Source organism: Palaemon carinicauda, chromosome 12 (genome assembly GCF_036898095.1).
Source record: "Palaemon carinicauda isolate YSFRI2023 chromosome 12, ASM3689809v2, whole genome shotgun sequence".
Classification (NCBI taxonomy): domain Eukaryota; kingdom Metazoa; phylum Arthropoda; class Malacostraca; order Decapoda; family Palaemonidae; genus Palaemon; species Palaemon carinicauda.
In genome coordinates this window covers 150,831,080-150,849,789 of record NC_090736.1, presented here as the reverse complement: position 1 = coordinate 150,849,789, position 18,710 = coordinate 150,831,080, and the positions used below count along the sequence as shown (strand labels likewise).

The 18,710-nt window shown below is 34.8% G+C and overlaps 1 protein-coding gene across 1 annotated transcript in view; it reads right to left on the bottom strand.

Annotated features, from left to right (window-relative positions):
• Nucleotides 1-351: 351 nt before the first annotated feature.
• The window catches only part of LOC137651135 (uncharacterized), a 46,072-nt gene continuing 27,713 nt past the window's right edge, over nt 352-18,710 (bottom strand). The window contains exons 5-9 of the mRNA XM_068384272.1: nt 16,176-16,314; nt 15,233-15,359; nt 8,517-8,565; nt 4,593-4,772; nt 352-3,470 (exon numbers count right to left, since the gene is read on the bottom strand). Coding sequence (XP_068240373.1) covers nt 2,732-3,470; nt 4,593-4,772; nt 8,517-8,565; nt 15,233-15,359; nt 16,176-16,314 — 1,234 coding nt within the window. The 3' untranslated portion in view covers nt 352-2,731. The remainder of the gene's footprint in view (nt 3,471-4,592; nt 4,773-8,516; nt 8,566-15,232; nt 15,360-16,175; nt 16,315-18,710) is intronic.

The following is an 18,710-nucleotide window of genomic DNA, read 5'->3' as shown; positions in this document are numbered from 1 at the left end:
AGGCTTAGGCCTATTGAAAGGAAAGAAAACGGGAAATTTATAGTTTTGGGGTAAAGTCTATAGAGAAAAGCAATATGAACATCAGGTGAGTATAGTAATACTGTAACAAATTTTATTAATATTCTATTCTTATTATGGGAAAATGAGCACATCCTTATTCTTGAAAGGTTACAGGAATAACTTATATCATGCCGATGATAAATTGTTGAGTTGTCAGACTTATTCTTAGCTTGCTGTGGTGTGTACCAAAATTCATGAAGCCAACTGTAAAAGGAAACTGTAGTTTAGAATAAACATTTACAGTTTCTCTCATCGACGATGCATTTCTGTGGTAAAAAAAACTACAGCTTTTATATATATATATATGTATTCTTGTAATAAGTAAACAAATGTTTATGCTATACAAAATATACAATCATATTGATCCAAAGACAAATGTTAATTTATCGTTACGGTATTTACACGGAAATTTTGAAAGTGAAATTTTGAAAATGATGATGGTCAAGTTTATGTATAAAGAAGGTAACATAAATTCTCTTATTATTTATGAATATGAAATTATTCAGAAGCAATATATTTGAAAAATATGAAGTAGTGTAATTTAGGTAGTGGTGTTCAAGTGGAGAATCTAATATCAAATTTCTCTTAAAGTTTTGCATTAAAATCTATCCCTGGTCCAGAAAATACTAGTTTTCAATAGGAAAACAGCTTCTGTATTTGCTTATGGCCTTAAAACTCTAAATGACAGAACTCTAGTGAAATATACTACCGGAAGCTTATGCACATCTACATCATATAGGAAGAACTTTCTGAATTATCTTGGCTCCGTAATTCATGATGATAAAAAAAAATTGGCTCATGATTCTGTCAAACCCTATTCATGCTCAAGTAGCACTTAATTTTACGAAAGTAAAATTTTCAGGTTATACAATGTAGAGACTACCACTTTATTGAATAAAGTAAGAAGCTTAATGTAAAGCAATGTTTCTAGGACAGGCACATAGCCAGTAACATATTTCTTGCTTTGAAATGCAATTTTCTTTATCGAATGGTTTCTCCAAAATTACCATTGGTCCCCCTTCATCTATGGCGTACAACAAATGCACACTAACCACCACTGTACACCATATGCATGCGAGCGATCATCATATTCAGACAAAACTAAAGCTTAAAAGAAGACATAAAAGGGAAACGATAATAGCCGTACAATCTACTATGTGTGATTAAATCCCAAATACAAGCTAGAAAAAGGCTATTTCTTGATCTTAGAAGGATATATCTTTGGTACATGTATACAATCATTATAGGTATTTTCCTGACATTATCAAGTCTGTATTTTCTAAATACAATTCTTGTTTTGAAAACATATGTAGAGAGGGCAATTACAGTACTGTACAGCAATGCTGTCATTCTTCAAAGTACTTAACATTTCTGTATATTGTTATTTCTGTGGGATCTTTTTTTTATGGATCAGTAATTCTCCCTTGACTCAAGAATGGGTTATTGTACAACGCACATCACAGACTTCTCTAGAATACTTCACAGCACCATTTTGATTTAGAGCACAGGGTTCTTAATCTTTAAGGGGGTTCTTAGGCATTAAGTGAAAGAGGGCTACAAGGTATCATACCTTATGTGTGTCTCCTTCCTCTCGGATATTAGGCTACAAAATATCCTTGCATTCACCTGATACCTTTTGGTAAATGCATGCACACAGATACTTATAGCCCTCAAGAACTTGTGTAAATGCAGACAGGACATTGTATTCTCCCATAAACATCCTTTGAATTGCAAAGAAGACCTTGTTCTCTCAATGAATCTTTGTCCGAACCTTGCATTCTATTGAGGCCTTGCTAAAAATTCCAACAATGTAGAACATGAGACTGTCCCTATTTCTCACTATATAAGATAATCCTGTACACATTAACAATTTTCCTGCATTCCAGACATTAGCCACTCATTCTTCATTTATTTCTAAGTTTTCTAAATGTTTTGATATTTGAGAAAATATAATTTTTTGCACCAAAAAGTTATATAATAAATTATAATAAATGCTGCAAATGAAAATGTCATTCTCACTAGCATTCACTCAATACTTCCTCTGGATAAAGCATTAGTAATGAATATACAGTATTGTAAGTCATAATCATTTAGGTGAAGGTACATAAATAATAATTAGTCTACCATAACTCTTCGCTCAGTCATTAATATACCAAAAACTATTCATTCACATACAGTACAATGGTTATGGGATGAATCAGGAATGCAATATGCATGAGATTTCAAGATGCAAGAATGGCTTAAATACCAATTTCTCAAATGTAATGTGAACCCTGGGATATTCAGTTTTAGTATTTCTAAGGACAGTTGTGTTTCTTCTCTTAGAAAACTTGTTTTGTATACCTGAGTACAGTAACGTGTTCCTGACTTTTGCAAAGAAAATACGACTTCTTGATAAAACTGCACATAAATGAACAGTACAGTAGTTGGTTGTAATACCAAAAGAATTTGAAAACTAAATTTTGAGTTTTTTAAAGATTACAGAAAGGAATGATTAAACCCACTGATGATAAAGAATTTAGAAAGTTACTTTCTGCTATCTATATGAGATAAAATTATTGCCATGGTGATTAAATTTTAAATATACAGTTTACAGATATTTACACTATTTACAATAAAATACAGTGTGCAAGAGATTATCTATATGTGAGTATACATCAATGAATGTTTTTTAGCATATGATCCCTTTTTCTAAAATAATACTGACAGGCGTTTGCAGCGAACTAAACTTAGGCTGTTCTGCCGAAGACGGATCGCACTTGGTGCTTTGGCGTCTCATTGAGAGAGGAGAAGGCTTCAGCTTTTCTTTTGGACTCTCTTTGTTTTCCTTTCCTATTTCCTTAACCAGCACTGATTTTCTCGACATTTCAGGTTCCCTCGTGTATTTGATGTTACTCTTGTGGACTGATCGCGGTTTAGAGTTTCCAACGGAATCTAGGGGGTGAAGGTCCTTGCTATGTCCAAGTAAAATAGATTCAGTACTTTTGTTCAGAGAGTTCTTATTGTTTTCCTTATTGATTGTTTTGGTATTTTTGTTTGAGCTGTCGGCTTCTCCTCTGCTGCCGTGGTACGTGTGCACCTCCAGCTCCCGTGCGAGCTTGACTGTAGTCGCCATGGATGATGAGTGTAACGGTGATATGCTTCTGCTGGAGCCAACGATTCTCTTAGTTGCGTGGGAGTTTGACTCGCTCCCATTAGCCAAAGGAGTGTTGTTGAGTGTCCCGTTGATTCTTGGGGATGACTTTCCTATTTTTCCATCATTTACATCCTTGTGAGGAGTGTCTGCTCTCTTTACGTTTTTTTCCGATGTGCAAGAGGGAGACGAAGAGGATATTAGCGGAGATGAAATAGGTGAAGTGACTCCGCTTAGCCACTGATGCTGCAGAGCTGCTTCTACTGTCATCCGAGAACTGAAATGATAATTTCAAATTAATAATATATCAGTATCATCATTGATCATGTAGTGTTGATGGAGAAGCTCTCATTGATCATATAGGGTCGGTTGAAAAGATCATTCATTGCTAGTATGGATTGTAAATATTTTTCAGTCACTCTTACAATGCTTGTAATAAAATTTGCTCTTCATCATCAAGTAAATTATACTGTATTTTCAAGATTTTTTATTACAGCAAAATTACTGGATAATATATATCTATATTTTCAATAATTCAAAAATTGTCTACAATTAATTTTTTTACAACTTTGGAATTTAAAGATTTAAGGTAGTGTCAGAGGAAACAAAATTACATGATTGGCAGTAAAGAACTGTATTTTGAAAGAAAGGTTATAAATAATTACTCAAGTTGTAGTTTTAGAAATGCAACAGTTCTCTGGGGAGTTAGTTTAACCCTGAACTAATGCATCACACAGTTTCCATTTAAAAGAAAATGTCCTGTACCTTCAATTAAAGACATAAAACAGATGATCAGCAGAGGCCATTTAGTCCTTTCCTTGCTAGGGAACTTTACCTAAAATGTTATCAACTAAACCAGATTATCCCTCTGTTATGATTGGAAACTATCTCCACATTCAAGTCTTGCTTATAAGTTAACCCCAATGTGCACTGCTTGCATTGAGTTTCCCCTTGCCACTTAAGATTATACTTGTGGTCTATGGGACATCCTTTTGACTACTTTTAATTTATTCCTTTTTGTTTTCTCTCTATTTTGGATAAGCCATATGACAGACTAGAAATGGAACTTCTATCTATCTATCTACCATGGCACTTCCCCAAATTTTTGGAAGTAGCCGACATGAAAGAAGTACATTTTTCTTCTCATCGTTTCTTTTTGCCTGACAAGGAACTCAGCCGAGTTTGGTTGACACTGCTAGGGTCCCACAACCCACCTTCCCTTGTTTTCCACCACAAATGAGGCTTCATATGCTAACTTCCCTACTGCTGCTACCTCAGCAGTCACCTAGGTAACCATAGGTACCAGCAGGACCTATCAAAAATGCTTCACGTAGTGGGCTTATTAAACTACAATGGTGATAACTTGCAAATTATCAAAGGTAAAAGAAAATGGCCATACCTTGGATCTACAATAAGGAGATGTGATATGAAGTCTATAGCCTGCTGGGAAACATCACAGAAGAGATCCTCTGGGAAATCTACTTGTCCTTGCGATATGTTGAGGAAGGTTTCTTGTTTTGTATCGCCACCAAATGGCGAATGGCCGGTGAGGAGGACATAGACTAGCACTCCAACAGACCTATAATAAGAGTTTAGTTGAAGTAAAAACTTTTCATAACTTATTTATTCAAGAACATGTCTAAAAATTTTATTTCACTAAAATGCATCTGTAAAATAAATATAGAAAGACTTTGAAGTAGCTGTTTGTTACTTGACAGCGATTTTCCAGACAGTACTACATTGGATCCTTCTCTCTGGTTACGGTTCATTTTCCCTTTGCCTGCACACACACACGAGATAGTCTGACATATTCTTTACAAATTCTCCTCTGTCCTTGTACACCTGACAACACTGAGATTACCAAACAATTCTTCACCCAAGGGGTTACTGGACTGTAATTTTTCATTGGCCACTTTCCTATTGGTAAGGGTAGCAGAGATTCTTTACCTATGGTAAACAGCTCTTCTAGGAGAAGGACACTCAAAAACCAAACCATTGTTCTCTAGTCTTGGGTAGTGCCATAGGCTCTGTACCATGGTCTTCCACTGTCTTGGGTTATAGAGTTCTTTAGCTTGAGGGTACACCCGGGTACTATTCTATATTATTTCTCTTCCTCTTGTTTTGTTAAAATTTTCAGTTTATATAGGAGATATTTACTTTAATGTTACTGTTCTTAAAATATTTTGTGTTTTCTTTCCCCACTTGGCTATTTTCCCTGTTGGAGCCCTTGGGCTTATAGCATTCTGCTTTTCCAACTAGGTTTGTAGCTTAGCAGTTAATAATAATAATAATAATAATAATAATATAAGTGTTATTTCGTGTAAACAAGCAGTGGAATTAAGGGATTTTGACAAAGGAAAAATCTATTTGTGTTCAACCTGTGTCGCCCAATGAAATACTCCTTATAGCACCATTTCTAAGGTATAAATACTGCTAAATATACCAGAGAAAAAGTTACATGGAATGCCAGGAATATACCCAGCTCGCATTTCCAATTCTGCCTTTTACCCAAGTCAAATACTTGCAATGCATTATTCCATTCCAAGACTACATTAAGTAATGTAACAAATGAACTAAGAAACTTTACAATCTCTGCTATCTTGTCAGATCTAGCTGCTCATCTTACCAAAGCCAGAGCCTTTTCTTAGATAAACTCTACTTTAAGGTTCATAGGATAAGTATTAAATATTTAATGGTAAGAATTTTTCCAAATTTGGGATATTGATACGTGTTGATGTCTAACTCATGTGGTATCTATATTTTTTACTACGCTTGTCAAATAACAGATGTAGAATTTCAGATGTCAACATGGAAAACTAAAATTTGTTATCTGTTATTTTTACGTACACAAGCAAAGGTTTCGGCATCTTGCCCGTCATACTGAACAGCACCAATAGTTCTGCTGCTATTTCTGTAAAGTCAAAGCTGATGCTTTTTTGTAATCAGTATGAAAATTGTCACTAATATTTGTAATTTGCCTTTCAGGTTTTATTTCAAGAGTAATGATAAGTACGGAGTGCAAAACAAACGCAGAAAATTATAAAGATGTACTACAAAATATACACTCTACAGCACTATCCCGCACACAGTTGGAAATGTCGCAAAGTCATAAGATAATGTACTTTGTAACTGCATGCATATTGGGCATCTAGTGTGATCAACGATGATATTTAAAGGCAAGTGCGAGTCTTTTTATTGTCATGTACTTAGTGCACATGTTGAATCCTGAGAGTAGAAAATTGTGATGGGACATTTAGTCATTTAAATATTTTGTCTGTTGTAGAATTCAACTCCACGTTTTATAGAATTCTCCCAGGTACTCTTGAGTTGGAAAGCTTTAGTTAGAGCATCCTAAACTGTGTGATTACCTGCTCGTTATATAAAACAAGTAGGACTGTAGGGACTGAATTGTGTTAACTAATCATCAACAGGAAAATGGGGCACTAAAATTCTTAATTGACTTGAGTATCAGTTTCTTCAATTTTGGCTGTAGTCTCATCCCAGTTACCAATCAAATTTAGATAACCCTTTTACCCCCAGGCTATTTGGAAATTTCCAACCCTTAACCCCCAAGGGGTTATCTTTTTCCCAGCACATTTTGCAGTATATTTTTTTTAAATTGCTCTAATAGCCTTAATTTTTGTCATAGAGAGGTCAGGTTGTTCTCATTCTCTTGGAAAATGCCTGAAATTTTTCAAAAAATTATCAAAAATATGAAAAAAAAATTTTTTATAGCATTTTTTTGCAAGGACGTACTGGTACGTCCACGGGGGTAAAGGGATGGCTTTTTTGAAACGTACCAGTACGTCCTTTGGGGGTAAAAGGATTAATGTATTATGTTCTTATTCTTTGGTATGACCGATTAATTGTACTTGAGGGTTAGCTTAAGCAGGTTTGCGTAAGCACTTTAGTGCCATAGTGGTACACCACCTGAAGCATTCCTCACATGGATTTCTCTCGACGGTACTAAGTTAGAATATGACTTTTACTTCTTATTTGTTCCTCTTGGTTTCTTCTCACCTTAAAATTTGTCTGGCTTCAGATGTCACTTCTCATTTAAGAAGTGATCTTGTGGTAGGGACCTATGAGAATCTAGAATGGGTTCTAATATAGCAATTTATATTCATTATTGAACTGTATATATTTTTTATATTATTTACATGCAGTTTTGGATATTGTACTGTTACATGATAAATACAGTATATTTTGTTATCCTTATCATTGAGTGGTTATACAGTACACTATTTAAAAGCTTACCGGCTTTATATTGTCATGTTCCATATGAATGTGTGTACATATACAGTACAGTACTGTATTATAATACAGTAATAAAAAGGGCAAAACAATTTAAATCATTTTAAGAATACAGTACAGTATTAGGTTTAGGTAAAACAGTATTATTCGTAATTTTTCTTTATAATTAGTAGGAAGGACCTTTTTTTTTTTTTTAAGTGGCATCTCTCGGTTCATGAACAGGTTTTCAGATAATTAATATAATAAACAAACTGTTATTGTGTCTAAAGGCTTTCTTAAGTTATGCAATATACTCCCTTTCATCTGGGCAGTGCATCAAGTACAGTAATATAGTTTATTTTTTTATGATATCTTTATTCAATAGCTTGACCAAACCACCTAATTTAAACACTTTAGGCTCTCTGGACCAGCTAACGGATTTGATTAAGATGGATTAAAGGTATAAGTAATATCATCATTATCTCCTACGCCTATGGTTAGATTTCGCCAGTCTCGTCTATCTTGACCTTGACTCAACCTTGACCTTTGAATTAACATGTATTAATTGGCGTGGCTTTTCATACATTCAAATATGAACCAAATTTGAAGTCTCTGTGACAACGATGTCCAAACATATGGCTGATTACATGAATTGGACATTTTGCTTGACAGTGACCTTTACCTTTGACCTTGACCTTCCAAAATTCAATAATTTTCAGCTTTTTACATAACAGTTGATCCTTGCAAGTTTCATTAGTCTACAATTAAAATTGTGGCCAGGATGTTGTTCGCAACAAACACACACACACAAATTACAAACACTCAACAGAGATAAAAATATAACCTTCCATCTTCATTGGCGGAGGTAAATATCTTCAGAAAATTAAATAATATGGTAATGCAATATTACATTTGGTTTATGCAATTAAAAAAGTAAACTTTTAGTGATTGTTAATGCTGTATACTTTTAATATAGTAAAAAAATATATATTAAAAAAGAGCTAAGCAAAAGTTGTGCAATATATTTAAGACCAACTGAATAGATAAGCAAAGTTAACAAAGCAAACCAAAATATTAATTTCTTTCTTACCACATATCTGTTGCTAAACTGATGGGTTCATACTGGAGAATTTCAGGTGCTGTGAATATACAAATAAATGCTTTAGTACAGAGTGAAAAGCTGTGTGAAAGTAGAAGAATGTTAACAATTTGAATAATATTGTTTAATAATTAAAGGTACAATGCATTGGTTATAAGAATAGATGAGAACAATATAAACATTTTATGAGTCTTCTTTCCCATCGTTATCCCTACATTAAGGGATTGCTTGCCTGATGCGCCCTCTCCAATGCATTCTATCAAAAGCATCCTCTTTCACCAAACCTTTCCTCTCCATATCATCCTTCACCTTATCTCGCCATATAATTCTATGCTTCCCTCTTGATATTATCCGTGTAACAGGTTCCTCCCAAGCCCTCCTCACTCTTTCCCCATCATCCATTCTCTACATGTACCCACACTATCTCAGTCTTGACACTTTTTCACCCCTGTAATCTTTACTACACGTGGCGTTTATCTTATTTTATCATTTTCCAATCTTTAAAGCATTTTATGTATAAGACCCACAAATGACTGTTGCCCCTTTATCAAGAAACCGATATATTGGAATGTCCAACTGTTTTGAGATCTCTCACTGGTCTTGTTAATTTTGCTTTCGCAAGAGTGGGACAATACAAAGGTTAGGCCAGTGTCTTTATGTTGCTTATACCCATAGTAGGGAAAGAATTAGAAGGACGCAGGATTCTTGCATTTGTAGCAAAGTACATTGACAAAAAGTTAATCGAGAACTCGTTTAACGTGTAAGACTAAAAAGAAAAAAAGGTGACTTAAAGAATCAATGGTTATGATGACTCAGAAATAGTAAACGATAGATGTAAATGTCACTAGTTGGAGATCGAGGGAAAGGAAGCAATCATTAAATACAGAAAACTGTCTGAAGTTGTTGTTTGTGCTATTTCATTAGCAAACTGATGGAATGAAGGGCCTTTACCTTTGTATAAATCAAACTGAACTAATATTGTATAGTACATGTAGTTTACTTACATGGTGATATTCTATGATTACAGATTGTTGATCCTGTTTCTGTATTTTATTTGGATAATATAGAGAGATAGAGAGAGAGAGAAAAGGCTGTATGCATTTTAGAACTTGTCAAGCTTTCGAATTTTCATTTAGTAATGCCCTCGCTCTATGTCAAATTATTTCCAAGTGATGCACAGTAAGGTTGTTTTCAAGTAAGTCAGATTTTTGATCAATAAAGTGACGTTCATGTTTCCTATACACGTACTATACATGACAAGGTACTTGAAACCTGCCATCATTTTATAAAAACCAGATTATTATTATTATTTTTACAAGCTAAGCTATAATCCTAGTTGGGAAAGCAAGGTGTTATAACCCAAAGGGCTCCAACAGGGAAAAATAGCCCTGTGAGTAAAGGAAACAAGGTAATAGATAAATAAATTAAAATATTTTAAGAACAGTAAAAACATTAAATTAGATCTTTCATATATAGACTATGAAAACTTACAAAAGAGGAAGAGAAATAAGATAGAACAGTGTACCCGAGTGTACCCTCGAGCAAGAGAACTCTAATCCAAGACAGTGGAAGTTCCAGGATACAAATGCTATGGTACTACCCAAGACAAGAGAACAAAGGTTTGATTTTGGAGTATCCTTATTCTAGAAGTGTTGCTTACCATGGCTAAAGAGTCTCTTCTACCCTTACAAAGAGGAAAATAGCCACTGAACAATTACATTGCAGTAGTTAACCCCTTGAGCGAAGAAATGTGTAAAGAATAGGCCAGACTATTCGGTATATGTGTAGTCATAGACAAAATGAGCCGTAACTAGAGAGAGGGATCTAATGTCAAAGGACCCAGTAACTTTCTGGCGGTAGTATCTCAATGGGTGACAGGTGCCCTGGGCAACCTACTACCTACATTCAATTGCTTCCTTGCAAAGTACTTGATTACTGTACTGCATAGCAGTTGAATGAAATGTAGGTAATACTTAAGAGAGAGAGAGAATGTTTAACTATTGTCTGCCTATTGAACAGTAAAGAAGAGGGAGTTGGAAGGGACAAACTAGTTTTTGAAGGAGGATGACCATGTTTTAATTCTTGGTAATGATGTAGCTTCTACATGCGGTTTGTTTCTGTTGTAAGACATGACTTCAATGGCAGTAGTTCTTCAGCATTAAGATCAGAAGACAACTCTATAGCATTTTGTTTTTCAACTCTGTTGTCATTGGAAATTATTCTATAAGGAAGGAACATGTCTTCAACACCAATAGACACTTTTGCAAAATGGTTGGCTGTGGGATCCTGGGTCTCAAAGATGAATGACACGTGGATATATGGTGTAAACCATGCTGCACATCTTTATAAACTTAAAGTTCTTTGGTTCTGGATCAGGGAATCTTTGTTCAATTTTCTGTCGTTTCTCTAATTCCAACAATTATTTGTTAATGGTTGCTTGTGGGCTTCAATCAACTTGTCAAAATCTTCCAAATCCATCTCAAGCTCCATACTAAGGGAAGCCATATTCTTTGACATGTCTTTTACTGTCTAATCAAGACCTTTGAAATCATAAATTAATTGAAGTCACAGTTTCTTCCATGCCTCATTCATTGCTGCTTGAATCCCTTTGGTTCAAGAAACACCAATGCTTAATATTGCTTGATGAATATTGTAGGCTTTAAATCCTTAATGTTTATGCCGTCCTCTGCCGAAGTAGTATCAACTGCCTGATGTAAGGTAGGTCATAGGTAGTGCCACTTGAAGATAGCTATGATGCCTTGGTTCATGGGTTGAATGAGAGATGTAATGTTGGTGGCAAGAAAACAACACTAATTTCTGGGTCCAGATCATTAATATGCTTCGGATGTCCTAGTGCATTATCTAGGATCAAGATACAACCTTAATAGGAAGTTTCTTTGTTTTGTAATATTCCTTAACTGTTGCTGTAAAATGGCAATTGAATCATTTTTTGAAAATGACTATGGTGACCCATGCCCACAAATTAGCTATCCAAATGACAGGAAGTATCGTCTTTGTTTTTGAGAGGCCAGGGTTAAGTCCATGGTAGACTTAACATATTTTGGGCTACTCTACACCCGGGTATCACTTTTTTCTTCCTTTGAAATAACTGAGCAGTTTGGTATTTGCTTCCAAAACAAGCCAATCTCCTGAAGATTGAAGATTGGATTGGGAACAGTTTGTTTTTCAAAGATAATATTCTTTAACGTTTCAGGAAATTCTTCAGAAGCAACAGAATTAGCAATAGCATTTTCTCCCGGAATTTTAATAATGTGCAAGCTAAAATGCTTCTTGAATTGACTAAACCCCTCATGACTTGTAGAAAATGAAATATCATTTTCATTAGGAGGGTTTTTTTATGCAAGTCCACAAAGACTTCGCCTTCTCTTCGATCAGTATTTGGCTTGTAGGAATTCATTCATGGTCCTGCCTTTCTATTCAAAGGGATGATAAACGTTCCATTTCATCATAAACTGTGCCTATCTTCACATTGATGGTACAAGTTTTAGATGTGGAAACCTTTTCAGTAGCCTATTGAACAATACGGCCATTTTTATGGATAATAGAGGACACTGTTTTCCAAGCTAGACCTAAGGCACATGCAATGTTTATCCCTTTTTTCCGTTTTCATATCTCTTTATCACGTCCAATTTACCATTACTGTATTTTTCTAGATGGCTATAGCTAAAATCTACAAAAACTGCCAAGATACTGAAGGATAAATTTAACATGTATGTGCACCATAGAACACTAGTAAACAACTAGTCTAAACAAGCTGGAAGCTGTTTGAGACTTGGCGCTGGGTATTTTTTTTATATTGTAATCCTTACGTTAATTACTGAGATATTTTTGCTTACAGTATTTTATTTTATCTTTACCAGTCTTAAATTAATCGTTAAGCATATCATAGTGTTAACAACTATTCTCGAAATAATTGCTAGAATTAGAAAATTAACAAGGCCAATGGTGCTTCAGTCAGAGTAAAGTACATGCTAGAACCTGTACTGTATGCCTTCGAGAAGGACTGAAACAAAATAGTTAGACGTAGTATATGTTCTCCTTCATACGTATTTATAATATTTTCTGTGGGTAGCGTACTATGTAAATTATTATTACTGTATTTCAAATTGAATGTGCAGTACTGTAGTACATACATACATACATATACCAAGGCACTTCCCCCAATTTTGGGGGGTAGCCGACATCAACAAAGAAACAAAAACAAAAAGGGGACCTCTACTCTCTACGTTCCTCCCAGCCTACCAAGGGACTCAACCGAGTTCAGCTGGTACTGCTAGTACTATAGTACCTTGGGTTATGAGTAACATTTGAATACAGTACTATCATATGTATACATTTGAATTGGGTTACGATCATTGCATCTTCCTGAAAGTGAAGATTTTGCGTCATACTGTATAACTATTTTTCATGGACAAGTATAAACTAGACTTAAAACCCAATGAGGAGAAAGCAGTCACGTGGTGCCCATTATCCACCTATGCAGTGTGTGCACTGTGTTCGCCCAGATAAGGCTTTGGTAGGGCGAGCTGTGACTCTATTTTCCGACAATGCAATTGCTAATTTCTCTGCCATTTTAAAGAAAAGGCAAAAGCAGTCTTCTCTAGATAGACACCTTGTGATAATTGAACGCAATAGTGTAAAAAGAGGTAACCAAGAGTTTAGAAAGTGTACGAGTAAATTAAGTGATTTAGTTAGTGATAGTGAAGGTCATTCAAGAGAGACAACTCCCAATATTTTATCACAAGCTCCCCTGAAGAGACATTCTCCCCCCAAGCATCAGCCCATCCTCTTCCTCTCCTTGTCTCCCTCATGCCAGCCACGACTCTCCTTTAAGGTAGGCTGAAGTACGAGTTAATTTGTTAATTACTTCCATTTTTCATTGTGAATTATTCCATTTAATCCTATCTGATGTTAGAGGTTATAGTTTGTACAATAATTACCATTATTAAACCTTAAGAAATTAGTGTAAATATGTATTTATGGACGTGTAGAATGCATTGAGTGAATTTCCTTTGTTTCTTATAAGGAAAATTATTTTACGATGTAAGCATTTTGGTCGCGAGCTCACTTGCAAAATAAATTAAACAGTAACCCAGGGTTCTACTGTATGTATTCACCAATTTTATGAATCCAATTTTATTTAACTTATTTAGGGCAATTTTCATCGTTTTTGTGTGATGTAGATACTGACGTAAGCTCACGTAATACCGGGTAATGTTGATTTTATTTTTGAGAATAAGCAACGTAAAGTTGAAATTGACGTGAGTCAAACTGATGTAAAAAGAGGTATTACTTTGTGCTAAGAAAAAAATGCATCTCTAATGAATTCCCTCATCCTGTACAGTTTAGTAGAAACTTGTCATTTATGAAAATTACCCAGTTGGTTTCATCGTCATATCTTATCGCGCCAATGCCGAACCCACAGGATGGCGTTATCGTTTGTCGTGTTGCCCCACATGGCCATTCATGGTTTTGCCCTTCTATCTCAAAGGATATTAAGCGTTCCGTTTCATCGTAAATTATGCCTATCTTCACATTAATGGTACAAGTTTTAGATGATGAGCAATTTTCAGTTATTGTCATTCAATGTCAGAGTACTGTAGACAGTTTGAGATGTAACCAGCCCCCAAACAGATTCAGTGTGGCACCACATATCTAAAAAGGGAGTTGGATATAATCTCCCACTTTTCCTATACTTTATCTGTGTAAACCAATCTTGTTGTAAATTGTCACAAATCAACAATATTTATAGTGGCACAAATATGATAATTGAGACAGTTCATCTAACATAACTGAAAATAGGTTAAAATTAGATGAATGTACTGTAATTCTAAAACGTTAGTGAGATATAAAGTACCGGGGGTATTTGTTGAAATCTTTCAAAAATTATCGTGAAACAACATCACTGAAGAGGAAACAGAAGCATTACTAAGGTTGTTATAAAGTCTCTTATTGTTGCTTGTGATCTTCTGAAGAAATGCCTTATGAATGAACTGGCTTTCAACCTGGAAGCATATCATTCACAGTGTCTTTACTTTGCCTTTTCTTCAAAGGAATATTTCTTGAGGAGAGGTGATTGAATAGATATTAAAAATATGAAATTCAAAATTAGACCAAAGTGATACAGTAGAGGCAAAACTTGTGTACCCCTTGTTAATATTTGGTTGATGCCTTTGGTGTCTGTTTACAGCATATTATTATTATTATTATTATTTTTATTATTATCATTATTATTATTATCATTATTATTATTATTATTATTATTATTATTATTATTATTATTATTATTATTATTATCACTACTAGCTAAGCTACAATCCTAGTTGGAAAAGCAGGACGCTATAAGCCCATGGGCTCCAACGGGGAAAAATAGCTCAGTGAGGAAAGGAAACAAGAAAATAAGCAAACTGCAAGAGAAGTAATGAACAATATAAGATATCTCAAGAACAGTAACAACATTAAAGTCGATTTTTCATTTATAAACTATAAAGAGAGACTTATGTCAGTCTGCATGTACATGCATTAAATATTTTCATATTACTTTGGAGTGAATACAGAATGTAGCGACCAAGGATAATGGGGCTCTACTATATCTTTCATTCTGCATTAGCTTTTGCAAGTCAAATGGAATACTGTGCAATTCTTAACTCTAGAAACTGGTTTTAATAAGGACTATTATTGCTTACCAACATAATCTGGAGTGCCAAGAACCTCCCGGACCTCGATATTTGACAAGATGATTCGCGAGATGCCAAAGTCACAGAGTTTGACTTCGCTCTTCGGATGTTTCCCCATTAACAATAGATTCTGTGGCTGTAAGAGTAACAGAAGATGAGCAGAGTAAGGAAGGTTGATATGTTAATGACCTCACTATAGGAAATAATGAGAAACTCAAATTAATAATTATCGTAAACGATGAAAAAATATGTTACAAAAGTTGGTAGTGTTGGGTAAAAAAATTCCTGATATTTTAATAGTGCTTGAAAGAAATCCAGCAGTATGTTAAATTTTTGGTGGATTAGTTGCTGTTTTGCAATAATTAAAAACATTTCAGACCCTGGTGAAAGTTCATGAATATACGGTATTCACAAGATGAGATAGGTTCTGAAAGTTGATAGAAGTATAATAAAAGTATAATAATAATATTAAAGTCTGATCATAGATACTATTATGAATGGAGGCTGGAATGAATTTCTTAGTTATTTATGGATAATGTTGGAACATAAAAGTGAGTGGAAAAAGATGACGCATAGTTGTGTGTTTACACATAAGAACTGTTCTTGAAGGTTATACAGGAATGTTTTTGTAATTGAACACTAAAAATGGAGGGAATAGATAAGTTATGTAAGAGTTATTGGAACAGTTTTAGGTGCATTGCCTTTGATACATATTTAATAAAGAAAAAGGGATTGGAATATGTGACTTAAAATGTCAAGGAATATGAACACAAAAATGATATAGAACAGCTTTCTAAATTTAAAAGATTGATAGTGTTTGTTAGCATTTTACGCACGTCCATCATTCCACCTAGATTCAAACCTGACAATTTTATCGAAAACCGTTAAACATTTAGATATACGTTCGCGTGTACATAGTACTGTATTTATGTGGAACCTAATCCCAGCTTACCTTCAAATCAAGATGGGCAATGTTGTTGGTATGTAAGAAGTGTAGGCCTCTTAGGATATTTCTCATATATTGGCGAACGACATCCTCCTGTAGGCTTTCTTCTTCATCTATTACTCTCTGAAGTTCACCTCCGCCAGCCCTGGAAGGAATACTGTCAATGAATATCATTCAAATATTGTTGTCAGTTATAAAAGTTATTTACCATAAGTTGAGAGGTTTTCACTTTTTATTCTGTACTTTAATTATCATTTACAGTATAATAATTATACGTAACAGACTTCAAAATAAGGAAGATAAATTGGAGATTTTCGACCATATGCCCCATTTTTTATTACTATTACTGTACAGTAAAGGTATGCACATCCATACAGAAAATTAAAAAATCTAATAACTAATTTAGCCAGGTTTCAAGAAAGACAAGGCTAAGTGAAGAGAGAAAAATATGGCTTGCTGTAGAATCTAGAGCCCTATAGATATGGAATGCTCCCAATTTCCCCTGGGTTGTTTGACCTTAGTTGGCATATTTTCCTTGTACAGTACAGTACTGTACTGTGTTTATTGGGTCGATTTCCGTTTTATAAGTTTTTATAGTGAGTTTTTTTTTCAAACTGAGACATTATTTATATTTCAATGTACAACAGTCTATCTGTTCATTCTTTTCTATCTGAATGATTTATTTAGTTTTGCAATCTGTACATTTCAAATCCAATTAAAACTACTGTAATTTACCCCACTTTATGGACATAGCAATATTTTGGTATTCATAAGTAATTATGACGTAGATTAGTGAAACTTATATCCGTTTATATTTGGGTCTATCTCTTCCCTTGTGGTCAAGCTTATTTTTTTCCCCCAAGGTTTTTGTTTTTCATCAGACCTAGACTTGACGAGGGCATTAGGTTTCCACTCATCAATTGTCTCCAAATTTCCTACCAGGTCAGGGAAAAATAAAACAATCCGGATGTACTTCTATGAGCAAAACATCCTAAAATCCCCAACAAGAAAAATTAAGACACCTTTGTTTGTTAATAAAAAGCATTGAAGCTCCCAAATAGAAAATAAAGGGTTTATGATGAAGGAAAAATCTATTTTTGGGTGAGATAGCCATTTCGTCCTGATGGAAGTTCCTTCTAGCAACTTCTACAGTATAATATTTCTGCGATTGATATTACAAGAGAATTACTGTCAGGTATCAAGGGGTTCCAACCCCAGGAAACAACTATCCGAAGATATCTTGTATAATCAGGGATGTATCCTAAGATAACCTAGATATCTGCATCCCAAACAGACCTTTCCCAGTCTAATCCACTAAGGGGTAGGATAAGTAAAGAGTCGTTACACTCCCAATTGAGGAAAAATTCGTAGATTCTCTCAATGGAAGAAGTTCTGAGTATGTCTGGCCTATCATTAAAGAAAGATAGCATCTCCCAGATGAGGAAAATAAGATGGCTGCTCTTAGATAAGGAATCCAAGATGAAAGATTGCATCCCCCAAATGAGGGAAATTTGATGGCATCTCCTATATGAGAGAAATAAGATGACAGTTTACAGGGGAGAAAAAATAGATGGCATCCTTCACATGAAATAAATAAGAAGACTGCTCACAGAATATGAAAACAAGATCTCATCTTCACATGAGAGAATCAAGATAACATCTTCCACATAAGGAAAACAAGCGGATAGCTCACACAGCAGTCAAGCAAGATGTAATCTCCCAAATGATGAAAACAAGATGGCATGGTCAGGATAATGGCAACTAGAGGGCATCTCCTGAATGAAAAAAACAAAAAAAACAAAACAAAGAGATCATCTCCTAGATGAAAACTAGATAGGATCTCCCTCATGTAAAAACAAAAACAAATAAAAATAAGATAGCATCTTCCAAATTATGAAAATAAGATGGCGCCTCCCTGATGAAAAACACAAGAGGTCATCTCTCAGATGAAGAAAACAAGATGCTATCTCTCAGATGAGAAAAAAAAGAAATGAGGTCATCTCCCAGATAAAGGAAACAAGGTGGCATCTCCTAAATGAAAAAAACAAAACAAGATGGCAACTCCCAGATAAAGAAAACAAGATGGCAACTCCCAGATTAAGAAAACAAGAGATCATCTCCCAGATGAAGAAAACAAGATGGCATCTCCCGGATAAAGAAGGCAAGATGGCATCTCCTAGATGATGAAAACAAGATTCTATCTCCCAGATGAAAAAATAAAGAAGTCATCTCCCAAGTTAAAGGAAACAAGATGGCATTTCCTAGATGGACAAAAACAAGAGGTCATCTCCCAGATGAAGAAATCAAGATGGCAACTCCCACATGAAGAAAACAAGAGATCATCTCTCTCCCAGATGAGGAAAAGATGGCATATCCCAGATGAAGAAAACAAGTTGGCATCTCCCAGATGAAGAAAACAAGATGATATATCTCAGATGAAGAAAACAAGATGGCATCTCCCAGATGATGAACACAAAATGGTATTTCCCAGATGAAGAAAACAAAATGGCATCTCATAGATGAAGAAAACAAGATGGCATC